At 49.5% G+C, this 12,760-nt stretch overlaps 1 protein-coding gene across 21 annotated transcripts in view; it reads left to right on the forward strand.

The window, feature by feature from the left end:
- The window catches only part of wu:fj29h11 (uncharacterized), a 34,201-nt gene that overhangs the window by 7,527 nt on the left and 13,914 nt on the right, over nt 1-12,760 (forward strand). For all 21 annotated transcript variants that reach the window (XM_078937221.1, XM_078937223.1, XM_011488501.4 and 18 more), the window contains 23 exons: nt 1,052-1,309; nt 1,688-1,868; nt 1,944-2,110; nt 2,228-2,368; nt 2,441-2,619; nt 2,709-2,881; nt 3,235-3,459; nt 3,540-3,649; nt 3,747-3,956; nt 4,037-4,157; nt 4,234-4,423; nt 4,497-4,644; nt 4,722-4,896; nt 4,988-5,165; nt 5,690-5,816; nt 5,891-6,010; nt 6,199-6,346; nt 8,722-8,834; nt 8,971-9,121; nt 9,190-9,438; nt 9,534-9,746; nt 12,162-12,343; nt 12,421-12,604. In XM_078937221.1, the coding sequence (XP_078793347.1) occupies nt 1,052-1,309; nt 1,688-1,868; nt 1,944-2,110; nt 2,228-2,368; nt 2,441-2,619; nt 2,709-2,881; nt 3,235-3,459; nt 3,540-3,649; nt 3,747-3,956; nt 4,037-4,157; nt 4,234-4,423; nt 4,497-4,644; nt 4,722-4,896; nt 4,988-5,165; nt 5,690-5,816; nt 5,891-6,010; nt 6,199-6,346; nt 8,722-8,834; nt 8,971-9,121; nt 9,190-9,438; nt 9,534-9,746; nt 12,162-12,343; nt 12,421-12,604 (3,943 nt within the window). The remainder of the gene's footprint in view (nt 1-1,051; nt 1,310-1,687; nt 1,869-1,943; nt 2,111-2,227; nt 2,369-2,440; nt 2,620-2,708; nt 2,882-3,234; nt 3,460-3,539; nt 3,650-3,746; nt 3,957-4,036; nt 4,158-4,233; nt 4,424-4,496; nt 4,645-4,721; nt 4,897-4,987; nt 5,166-5,689; nt 5,817-5,890; nt 6,011-6,198; nt 6,347-8,721; nt 8,835-8,970; nt 9,122-9,189; nt 9,439-9,533; nt 9,747-12,161; nt 12,344-12,420; nt 12,605-12,760) is intronic.

A 12,760-nucleotide genomic window follows, 5' to 3' on the forward strand; every position in this document is an offset into this window, starting at 1 on the left:
GCACCTCAACCCCCCCCCCAACCGGTCCGCGGTAATCGTGCCTTGCGTTGTACCGGTCCGCGATGACAAAAAGGTTGGGGGACCACTGTGTTAAAGGGTCTAAATCATGCTTTCCTTTAGCCTTTCAGAGTCAAATATTTCCATGTAAATATTTCCATATAATCTTTGGCACACGAAACAACCTTTTTTTTTATTCATTTAAGCTCATTTTTCGACCAGGAAGTCAGATGCTTGGATCTCTAAAGCTCCGCCTTTGTCTCCTTGTGGGTGCCGCCCATTTCATGACATCATCCTAGAGCCGGCCTCAGCAGCGTGTTCCAAAAACAAACAACATCCAAACTTTTTTCTTCCTGGAAGGGACGGGTCCTCACTTTGTGACGTCACAATGTGAAGACCCGCCCGTTTTCGTGGATTGGGAGGGGCTGGTGTTTTTTTTTTTTTTTTATACACTGTATTTTATCCCACGCAGGGAAATTATTTCTCCGCATTTGACCCATCCCCTTGGGGAGCGGTGAGCTGCAGCCGAAACCGCGCTCGGGAGGCGGTAGCGTTAAGGGTCTTGCCTAAGGACCCTCACTGGGTGATGTTAACTGCTCGCCATTGATATGGTAATTGCCCCCAGTACCATTGCTCATTCCCCTCCGGGAATCGAACCCTGTTCAGAGAGCAGGAATTTATAGGACCACTCATAAACGTGTAAATGGACTAAATTATAAATTGGGGTTTGTTTTTAGAGAGGAATGAACATTTTAAAACACTTAAAGGCTCTAAAAAGGTTGATTTTTCATGATATAGACCCTTTAAATTTCTCTTTCAACATTCAGTTTTGAACATACATGTTTTACACTCAAGTATCATTTCAACTGAAATGTGGAGCAAAATGAAAACTGTTAGGACTGACTTTAGAAATAAAAACAAAGACGTGTTGAAGCTTCTGTTTTTATCGTTTTAGGTCACAGCATAATGTTATGAAACTATTTTCCCATTAGCCATGAAACCGAAGCCGTTCATACAGCCTCTCCTTTTGCCTTGTCTCCTCTGCCCACTGAAGACTGTTTCCAGAGTGGCTCGCAATGAACGCACCATGCTGGAGCAGTGCCGAGAGGTCATCCAGAAGGAGCTGGAGCAGGAGGCGCTGGAACGTCTGAGGAAGATCAAGGACAGCGTCTTTAAGCCCCTGCATAGCCCTGGCTCCTTCTCCACCATAAACATGGATGTCAGAAAGAAGTATACCTCCATGACGGCGGCTGAAGTGGTGCTGGCGGTCCTCTCTAACGCCAGCACAGTGTTCAGCCCCAAGATGGCTAAGGTAAACTCCCTCCTGGAGCCGATTCTCTTCCTTTGCGCTGACGTTTGTCTTTGATCAAAAACAGACGTGAATAAAACCTGTCATAGGTTGACTGATAGAAACCAGTGAAATCTGGGGAGTTAAACGTCCATAAACAGCAGAAACATCACTTGGAATTTTGTCATCTCAGCTCCCTTCAATCTAAGATTTTGGGTAATCGCAGATCTCCAGTTGGCCTGGACCTGTTCAAAGTTCTGTAAAACTTTAAAATGCAGGAAACTGCCAAAAGCAAAGTTTTTTTCTGTGGGATTGGCTTCACCACAACATTTGTAGTCTGCATTCAGCAATCATTTAAGAAGAAAAAGTGCTGACTCAGGCTTTCCTTGAATTATTTTCCAGCACCTTGAAAGCTTCCTGATAAAGGTGTCAGATGATCGCCTGGCAAAAGCTCTGTTTCAGCTGGCCATCTGCGGCGGCTCCCTGGCTGCCCCCCAGGACCTGGTGCCCAAGGAGAAAACCCCCAAAAAGACAGAAAGAAGCCAGGATGCGGACAGAGATGTCCCGGACCTCCCCAGTGAAGGTTGGTGCTCTGAAAGCACCGCCGTCTCTTCGACTTCTTCTGTAAACAATGACTCTTGTGCTGTGTGTCTCTCAGCCAAGGTGAAGGAGTTTGTCAGAGAAAACCTGAGGAGTCAGAACTCAGCCGTCACTCTGGCCCACATCGCTGCCCTGGAGAGGAAGCTGACCAAACACTTCCAGATCCCACATTTCCTCTCTTTAGAGCGAGGAACCTTCCTGGAGTTCCTGGTGAAAAACATTCAGGTGCAGCTTCCTGAGATATGGAATAAGTGTCTGAGTAGACCCCGTCTGTCCTAGACAGACATCCTGATTTTGCCCTGACTAACCCCCAGCCCCGTTTTTATCCCTCTGACTGTGCAGCTGCTGCAGGAATCTCTGGGATCGCTTCTGTTCCTGGAAAACAACAAGAATCTGGCTGGATGTGGCTTCAGACCCAGCAAACAAGACGTATTTGAGTTCATCCAGCAGTGTGGCAGCATGACCCCCTCTGACCCTGATGAAGTAGGCCGTCTTCTGACTGAAACACACACTGAAGCCTAAGCTGAGCTTTAACCTTCGCCTGACTGCTTCTAGCTGTGTGGCATGGAGTCAGCTCTCAGGGCTCACTATGGCGTCCGGGACAGTCGGGACCTGGGCTACGGCCCCCTCCCAACGCTGGCTGGGCTTGTCCAACGGCAGAGGGAGCTCGGCGGCCGAGGGGTGAGCCTAATCTGCTATGAGTCAGCTGTGGTGTCCAAACACAGAAACCAAAGGTCAGGATGGAAGTCCAAAGTCTGTCATTTACTTTAGACCCCTACTTCTTCTTTATCCTGATTTCTCTTTGTTCTGTTCATTAAAAAAGCACTGAAAGTGGGTCTGAGTCAGTGGGACGTCTAGGTGATATGTCCAAAGGTCAGGCCCTCGCTAGTTTACTATGCTGCCCCCTGCTGGAGGACTTGAGTGAATGGAGCCAATGGGATTTTGTCTTCAAGCCCCTTCATGGGCCCCTGAAGGACTTCATAGAAAGAAATGCAGGTAAGCCGTTTTTATGAGACGCTTAAAAACGATGAAGACAGGGTGGAGCGTTCATGGTCCTGCTTTTTAGAAGATGGAATAACTGAACAAACGGGCTTTTCTGATTTTACGCTGCATCTCCTGTAGCACACAGCTGCACACAGACTGCGCCTGTCTGTCATTTGCAACGGCAGATGCAAATTCATGTCCTGAGAATATCTTTAGAGGTGGCACCTATGCACTTCCTGTTTACTCTACAGCTGTGCATTTCTAGCACATTAAGAGGATTGATATGAGCTGACTGTTCATGCAGACCTATAATGGAGGTGTCATTACTGCTTGTAGTTTGGCTCATGAGTGACGTCCGTTTACAGCGAATACAGGGCTGGCAGCGTTGGAGGTGAGACCAGGCCTGCTGCTCAAGATCACCACCAACACAGGAGACAAGCACTTCTTCAGGGCGGTCGCCGCCCTCGACCCTGTCGGCACCGCTGGCCACCTGGTGTCCATGGTGGTCGCAGACGGAGTCAGCAATGCCCCTACAGCCCTCCTGGCCAATCACATGCAGAGCGCTCTGGCAGGGGCCATGGCCAAAGAAGGTTCTGGAAGTTCTCTTTTTTTTTAAAAGTACATCCAAGCGTGTAGAAATGCTGCTGTTTGACATGAGGAATGTCTTCAGATCTGTCCCAGGCTGAAGAGGACATTTCCTGCTACAGCAGGGTGGCAAAGTTTCTGCTGGACTGTTTGATCCGAATCCCCACCAGAACCTGTCAGGCTCTTCTGCAGAAGGCAGGTTCCACAGCCCAGACCACAAACACTTCTACTGAGCTCTAATATGTGGTTTTGACACGAGAGGTCTAAGTTCCTGCATGACTGTACCCCCCAGGTGTTCTTGGAGCCATTCTCGCTCGTATTGGGTCAAGCAAAGTCCAAGCAGGTCCTGATCCGCACGGCTCAGTCTGACCTAAGACACCTGAACTGCCTGCACCGATTGGGCATTCTCACTGGAGTGACAGACTGGATCAGAGACTACCAGAACAAGCTCCACCCACCTCAGAACCACAACATGTACACAGAAAACATGGACCGGGTCAAGGTGAGGCTGAAGTCCATCAACAAACATGGTGTTGTTCGTTGGGGATTTGGGGCAGTAATGCAGCTCTCCTGGGACTGCAGTCCAATTTAGCAGATTCCAACAGCAGCAGTCTGTCAGCTCTCAACGCCAGTGAACACGAGTCGGCTGAGGAAGACGTGACAGACTCTTCATCCTCACATTCTAAACTAGACCTCCGACCAGGTGACCAAACCCAACGACATGATTGCTTCATGTATTTGAACACAGCAGCTAACCATCGTTTTTGTCTTTGACAAAGATTTGGACTCTGAGGAAGAGGAGGATGAGGAGGAGATGTATGAGCTGGTCTCATGTGCTAATGAAGCCTCAAACAGCAGTGAAGCTGAGGGGGAGGAAGGTGAAGCTGCTGATGAAGACGAGGAGAAGAAGGCCGGGCTCCAGTCAGAGAGCCCGCTCTGTTTCCAGAAGGCCGTCATCGAGGACATCAGGTTTGACCCTCCGGCGTTCTTCAGTGGCTGCAGCCGGAAGTCTTCCCGTCTGAAGTCTGTCTGCTTCATGAAGGAAAAGCGAGTTTGGCATCGGGGTGGAGCTGTCCGCAGAGGGCCGGAGGCTGATGGAGGTCCAGCAGGAGCGGCTGGGCCGGGGCCTGGACCGCCTCTCCACAGAGCTCTACAGCAAAGACACGCACTTTGTCCTGGAGCTCATCCAGGTCAGCAGCCTGCCCCCCCCCCCAAGGCGACCGACGGGAGGGAATGCACGCCGTTAAAATGTCTGCGCCTTTCCCAGAACGCTGACGACAACAGCTATTCGTCTGAGACCAGCGTCCCGTCGCTGGCCTTCGTGGTGGAACAGGACTGCATCACCATCCTGAACAACGAGAGCGGCTTCCAGGAGAAGAACGTCCGAGCCATCTGTGACGTGGGCCGCAGCACCAAGGGCAAGCACAAGTACGGATACATTGGTAAGGTGAAGGAGGCCCTCTGCAGTGTGGGATGTCAGAGACGTGACCTTTGTGTCTGATCGCCTTCCTCTGGTCGTCCGCCTTTCTGCAGGACAAAAGGGCATCGGCTTTAAGTCTGTGTTTAAGGTGACTGACTGTCCCGAGATCCACTCCAACGGCTTCCACCTGCGCTTCGACCGGAGCTGTGGCCCCATGGGATACATCCTCCCCCACTGGGCCGAGGACGACAGGCCTCTGGACCCCCAGCTTCAGCTCCTCCGTCAGCACGGGTGGGACTTCAATGGGAAGCAGACGCAGAACGTCTGCATTCATGGTTTTGTTTTCATTTTTACAGTTTGAGGATCCAGAAAATCAATAGATTCTGCAGACGATTGTAACGTTCACCACAGAGACTTCTGCTTTGATCAGCACAATGTTCAAAAACAATCCAGGACATTGTGTTGTCTGATTTCTCTACCACTGAGCTGATTCGACCTGTAGAGTCTCCTGAGTTTTTTCCTTGAAGCAAACTGAACAGGCTCTGTTTAGGGAATGGCAGGCACCTGACAACAGCAGTCAGGGTTAAACAGCAGCAGCATCATCATCATCATCATCATCAGCTGCAGCAGCAGCATCAGCTGCAGCAGCAGTCAGGGTTAAGCGGTAGCAGCAGCATCATCATCAGCTGCAGCAGCAGTCAGGGTTAAGCGGTAGCAGCAGCGGTAGCATCCCTGCAGCCAGGCTGGCTGGATGTGGCTGACAGTATGAATGTGAGGCTGCTGGGATCATTTTCTGTCTGCTGCTTCTTTTCCAGCTGGACCACCAAAATACGGCTTCCTCTGCGCTCGGAGAGCCGTCAGACCAGGAACTTGTTTCATGACGTGCACCCCTCTCTGCTGCTCTTCCTGCACCGCCTTCGGTCCATCAGCATCTACAACCACGTCAGTCCATGTTTGCATGTACGGCGCCTTCCCCATCCAATCCTGGCGTCTCACACTCCTGTTTATGTGAGCAGAGCGAGAAACGCCTCGTGACCATGACCCGCAAAGACCTGGGTCACAACGTCCTGGAGGTGGAGCACTCAGAGGGCATCGAGCGCTGGCTGGTGGTCAAAACCACTTTGTATCCTAAAAAGGTGACCACTCCCCCCCCTCCATGGTGCTCACACATACCGGTTTTGCTTTTAGAAGTTAGGCCTCCCCTTTCTCCTCACTGTAGGATCCAGTGCCGCCCTGTCCCATCCCTGAAGGGTTTGGCAGCCAACACTTGAGCAGAAACCTTTACCCCGTCTCAGTTTGTGCTGACAGTCCTTTTCATGTTCAGGTCAAACAGGATGTTGAGTCGACTGAGCTGGCTCTGGCCTTCCAGCTCGGCAGCAGCCCGCCAGAAGACGTCGCGTGCCAGCCTCAGAAGCAGCCGGTGTTCGCGTACCTGCCACTGCGCAGTTTTGGCTTCCGCTTCATTGTCCAAGGTAAAGCTGCGTTCACACCAAGCGCCATTCGCGTGCAACTATGCACGTCGGCTGGGGCGAATTCTCTGCTCGCTGCCCGTCCAATAATGTGTTCCTGAGCTTGAGTATGGGGCTAGGAATCTGTCAAAAAGAACGTTTAAGGAAAAGCTTGTGCACAGCTTTGCAGAAAAAACAATGTGACAATATGGTTTCCCGTTGCTGCCGAGCGCCGCCACCAGAAAACTAAAAACCACAGAAGTGAAGGACTCTGACACAGGAAACTGAGACCAGTGCTCTAAAAAATAGACAAATTTTTATTAACTTCATGCCAAAGAGACACACCAAAAAGAATTAAACACAAATACCCAACCACGATCACACCAAGCCCACACAGTCACCTGAGCCAAACTGCCGCGGTTTCCGTCCCGGCGCAAGCAGGCCCCTTTGCTGCCCCCTTGCGTCCAGTGGTGGCAACTGATGCCAATCCGAGGGGGGGCACTGACTCCGGCGATGTCCGGGGCGCCAAGCAGCTGAGAGGAGAGACCCGCAGCGACTGCTTTTATCCGGCTCTGCCACGCTGCTCCAGTGCGGACGGATGGCAGTCAGCTGAGTCCGGGTATGGGACACAACCAAAGCTGGGAGTCCCGGCAGCGGAAATGCTCCTCAGCAATGGTGCACCGAACGGCACCGGGTCAGGCAGGGCAGTGATGCGACCAACAACAGCGACAAAACAGGAAACAGCAGCACCTACAAAAAAATGTAGATTAACAAAACCAATAAACAAACACACACATACCTGCTCATGCAGCCTAGGAGGACGACCAACAGGGGCCGCAAAAAACGCCTGTGATCCGGCTACAGTTAGGGCCAAAACACAGCCAAACAATCAGGGCAATTATTACCATTGCTGAGCAATACAGCCCTGCGCTGGGCAGCCTGAGGCTGCGCTCAGCCAGTCCAACCTGGAGCAGCAGGCTGAACTCTTATCAGCCCTCTCTGATGAAGCAGCAGGTGTGCACAGGTTGATATTCATTAGTGGCCCTCTGCCATTAACATTTAGTTTAACGGTTAACATGTCTGTTGTGAATCCAGAATTTCCCCATTTAACAAACTGTCAGAAATACGTAACGGGGTCACAGACGTGTACATCGAGTCATGAATGCATCGACTGTTCAAATTTGTTCATGTGTATTAAAATGTACTGAAATAAAATAGAACTTCCAAGAATGTTGTTGATCCCATAACATGGAAATCTTACTGTAGCTCTGTTGAAAATGGAATAAAACCGATAATACAGCGATCTCTGGCCGCATTTTGTCAGAAGAGCGGGAACTGCAGGTAAGCGGGATCCCACCGCCGCCTGCTCGGGTTTTTCTTGTTCTGCTTCATCGTGGTCTTATCTCCTTAAGATGAACACGGACCGTTGTTACCCCTAATAAGAGTGACCTCTGCTGCCCACCTCTTCCGGGTCCGGGGCATTGTGTATTGACCAGCTGTTCTGTCCTGGCAGCAAAAAAGCAGCAGGACGTCGCTGTCATCTGTTCTGTTATTCAGCAGAGCTATGGCATGAAGATCATTTCCCTTTCAGGGGATCAATAACATTCTAAAAGTTTGTCTTCGTTTGATGGATGGGGCTCAGAGCGATGCTCACTCAGCTGAATCCATGTTTCTGGACTCGATGCATATGCCTGTGACCCCGTGACCCTGTGACGTATTGTTGACAGTTTCATGCACTGATCTCATTACATTAGAGGTTTAGAGATCCGGTTGATTTATTTAGCAGAGTTCTACAAAGACATTGGTAATCATGTCTCCATGTCTGGTTCGTGACATCATACAGAGACTCTCCCGGTACCGGAAGCTCCAACCCCATGTCTGCACGACAGCCGGTGTCTCTGTGACCCAGTTTGACGGCTCTCTGTCCTGCAGTAACCCGGGAGGGCAAAACAAAAACCAAAATAAAAACAGGGGACCCTTTTATTTTTGTCTCTGAAAATAAAAATCACAACGTTCTGGAGGTCCAAGCAGGCTGCCTTCTCATCCTGCGGCAGCAGCAGACAGACAAGCGCAGCAGGTGTGACAGGTTGGCGACCTGTCCAGGGTTTATTCCGCCTCCACCAACCCAGCAGGTTGATAAAATAGATGGAAGTTCAGGACAAAAATGTGTGTATTGTACCCGCTGACCGATTCACTGAAAACGTCACACGCCCAAAGCTGAGTCCCTAATTTAGTCGCTGCCGGGCCACTCAAATCGCGCCGCAGGACCTCAGATCGCGTCTTTACCTTTGACGTAACATTGAAACTGGCTGCCTCTGCCGCGGGAAACGCAGCAGAAGAATGGATGTGTGTTAAATCCCAGCTTCTCTGTCTGTGATCTATTACCCTGTGATCTGCAGGAGACTTCGACATTCCCTCGTCGCGGGAAGACGTGGACAGGGACAGCTCCTGGAACCAGTGGCTGCGGTCTGAAATCCCACAGCTGTTCCTGCAGGCCATGGAGGTCTTTTCTGTAAGCCCAAACAAAACAAATGAGTGAATGAAAAATGGACAGACTTGGAGAAAGCTAGTTCCAGTTAAAGTTGACATTTCACAGAATTCCTGCAAAGCTTCACACACTTTGATGGATTTCCCTACTTCTGTTTTAGGATCACTCAGAGTTCAAGGGGCTAAAAGGACTCTGCCGCTTCCTGCAGTTCATACCCCTCCCTGATGAAGTTTTGGACTTCTTCAAGCCTGTTGCCGGACAAATTATACAGCTGTTGAAGGGCAAGGCCTTCCTACCGACACGTAACTCAGGTATGGCTCACAAAATCTGGAACGGGAGCACTCAGAAGAAAGCGTAACTTGTGCTCATGTCTTCTCAGACGGTGGCGTCGTGTACAAACTGCCGTCTCAAGTGGCCATCTGTCAGGACGCCGTGATCCGCAGCGTGATTGGCAGCGACGAGCTGGAAAAGTATCTGTCTCTGTCCTATCTTCATCCAGATCTGAGTCCGACTCCTCCCACCTCCCTGCTCACTCACCTGGGAGTCCGATACCTGCGGGGGTCTGATGTAACCACGGTAACCACAGCCATGGCAAAGGAACTGCTGAAAGCAGGGGGCTTTCATGAAGGTGGGTGCAGCCATGGGGTCAGATAAGCAGAGGTGTGGCGGACCAAAGCTCCCGTTTGTTTTGTCTGAAATTTGAAAACTCTTCTCGTTTTCCAGAGGAGAACATCCATCAGCTGGCCAGGTTGCTGGTCTGCAACTTCCGAGCCATGGAGCATGGCTACGGAGATGCAGAATCCATCCTGCAAAACCTCAAAGATCTCCCCATAATCCCTCTGGCAGATGGAAGCGTGGTGTCTCTAAATGGGGAGGGAGTGTTCTTCCCCGTGGAAGAAGCTAAGACAAAGAAAAAGAAAGCTCAGGGTCAGACAGGTGAGTCTTGATTTGCAGCGTTTGTGGCTAAACATGGAAAATGTGTGCAGGGATTTGATGGCAGACAGATGTTTCCTTCTTTCTCTCTAATAAAGATAATTCTTCACAAGAGAAAAAGGAGAAAAATCAAAAAGTTTAAAATCTTCCCTCCTTCAACTGATGTTTGAGTGTTTGCCCTTTCAGTTTTTCACGGAAGGACTTAAAGACCTTCTTATTGTCAGACAGCACAGCTAAAAACATTAAAAACGAAATAACATTTTGGTTATGCAAAGACACATTGATGCTCTTGGAAAAAATAATTATTTATTCGTCCTCTAATCCCATTTATTCCCTTTTGGGGTCACGGGGCTGCTGGAGCCCATCCCAGCCACTCGTCAGTCTGTCGCAGGGCCACAATCACACACCCATGCACACTCACATGCACATCTATGAACAATGTAGAGTAAATGAACCTATGAAGCATGTTTCTGGGCGGTTGGAGGAAGCCGGAGAGAACCCACACATGCACGGGCAGAACATGCAAACTCCTCACAGAAAGGTCCCCCAGTGTTCTGGTTCAGGCCCCCCATTGGTGTTCTGGTTCAGGTCCTCCAGCCGGCACTTGAACCGGAGGCCTCTTGGCTCTAGACACCCAGGCAGACAGACAGTTGAAAAGTCTGAAGTCTTGTTTTTGAAGAGACTCTCCGTCACAGAGACTTTGACGTTCCTAAATGGATCGGGTTTGAAATGTCTCCTACATTAAAGGCAGCTAAAACCGTAGGTGTGCATCAAGGCCTCAGACAGCTGTGGCTAATAATAAACATCCGTCTCGGAGCCCCACCTGCACCGTGCGTCACAGCGTTCAAACACAGCACGGAAAAGAGCTTTGGAAAGGCAAGGACGAACAGCCGATCTCCAAACACTGTGCTCCTGCAGTTTGTCGTCTTTAATAATCGTGTCAGGGTTCGAATGTCCCGCAAGCGTCGCACGGCCCCAAAACTCCGTTTTCTGACAGATCGTCAGCGTTTACACCAGCATTCCTGAAGGAAAAGTACCAAATCGCATCTTAACACCAATGGACAGGTTGGATCCAGTCATCCTCTCCAGAGAAGTTCAGTCTCTATGTCGATTTTTAAAACAGTAAACACCCCCTAACCCAGGACATTCTTCCGTAAGCTGAGGTTATCCACTTCCTTAGCCTCAAACTTACCGTGGGAGCTAGCATAACCTGCTTTCTGGAATACCCCCCAGTTACTTTGTTATTTTGAAATCTACATATACAACAAAAGCACCACCCTTAGTGGAAACCACCACCCAAATACACCCAGTCTTTAAAGTTTCTTTGGCATTTTTTGCCTCTCAAGACAAAGCAGTCTCAAAGATGATGACGCCTGTGACGCTCCGTCCGTGTTCCGATGGACAACGACTTCTTACCAGATCAGCTGTGACAGAAATCGTGAGACTTTCTGGTAAAGCAAGACCTTAGGAAGGGTGGCAGAAAGTTCCAGTACACCCTTCAATCCAGAGAACCATCCGTTAGTTTAATCCATCCCTCAAGCCGCTTGAGTCAAGCGGTAGTCAAACGTCACCCCAGCCTTCTCTCCTCTCTCCTTCTGCTCCGTCTTTCCCCTCCTTGTGCTGCAATTAGCTTTTAATCAGCCACACACTTGAGAGACAAGAATTCACCGGCAGGAAGTCCTTGGCCGCCATATTTGTAGTCCATAAATACACTTATTTACCACATAAGCAGTCCAAACACAAATACATAAAAATCAAACTATCAGAGTGTGCTCACATGATGAAGAAAATGGACCATTAATAATACTGATGGCTAATTTGGAAATGTATTTACTGTATTTCTTCCAACAGTAAAATATCAATCCAAATGTTATGTGGCGTTGCTACATCAGAACAAAATACCATCAATATTTCTAAGAACTTCACATCCATGAAAGTAATACGTGTGTTTTGGTTTATTCATCTTTTGTTCCATCATGACACTGAACCTAAGGAACTTAAAGTAAGTTCATTCTGTATTGCTGCGTTTTTGTATGTAAAATTCAAAGCTTTTCCTTTTTTGTTGGTTTGCTAATTCTAGTCATATCCATTTTCCACAACTGAACAGCATCATTACCCCCAGTAAATGGAGTAGTGATCAGCTGTAGCATTTGGTAGAATGCGAGGAGGCCTCAGGTAGAGTTCTGAGGTTTCCAGTGATCTAAATCTGGACCCCAGACTGAGACAAATGTGTCCCTCGATCCTGAAGCTGAATACTCTATTTTCTTGAGCTGTACTAGTTGCATAAGATCCATCAGCTGCAGGGACACCCTGGGTGTCTTTAGATCTCCAGTGTAGTGATATTCTTGCTATCAGAGTAGCAAATAGTAGTATATCTTTGTGGCTGCAAACGTGGTTGTGTGTGTGATCTTCTTCCAGGAGCAGTTTCGGCCCTGTACCAGGACGTCAGCGTTGTTCACCCATCCCTGCTGAGCTGTTTGGAGCCTCTGGAAAGCCAGCAGGTCCGAGAGCTGCTGAAAAGACTCGGCGTTCATGAGCTGGAACCACAGGAGCTGCTGGAGCAGCACATCTACCCCACAATTAAGAGCAAGAAATGGAAGGTAACAGAAAGCCACACATGTTATCAGCTCAATCACATTTCCTGTAACTGTCTTTCCTCCATCCTTTCTGACCACAGTCAAAGCCTGCAGCTGTGGTTGTGAGTTATTTGGTTTTCATCAAGCAACACTCGTCGTCCAGCAAGGGGTACGCAGACGTTGCAGTACCCGTCCTCACCTCCAGGGGCTTGTTGTGTCCGGCCACTGAGAGGGTGCACTTTTCCAAGGAGTACAGAAACATGGACCTGCACGGGACGCTGCCTGGTATGGACCGCCTTCCCTTTGAATTTCGGCCTGTCAGGAAGAAGCAAGCAGACAGAGTGGGGTTCACATCTGCCACTGGCCTTTCTGAACAGCAGTGCAGAGAGGGCGGAGCTTAATATGAGACAGGAACGGTTGTTAATGTGTGGTAAACCAAAG

This window comes from Oryzias latipes, chromosome 19 (genome assembly GCF_053564925.1).
Source record: "Oryzias latipes strain Hd-rR chromosome 19, Olatipes_Hd-rR_3.1".
In the NCBI taxonomy this organism is placed as follows: Eukaryota; Metazoa; Chordata; class Actinopteri; order Beloniformes; family Adrianichthyidae; genus Oryzias; species Oryzias latipes.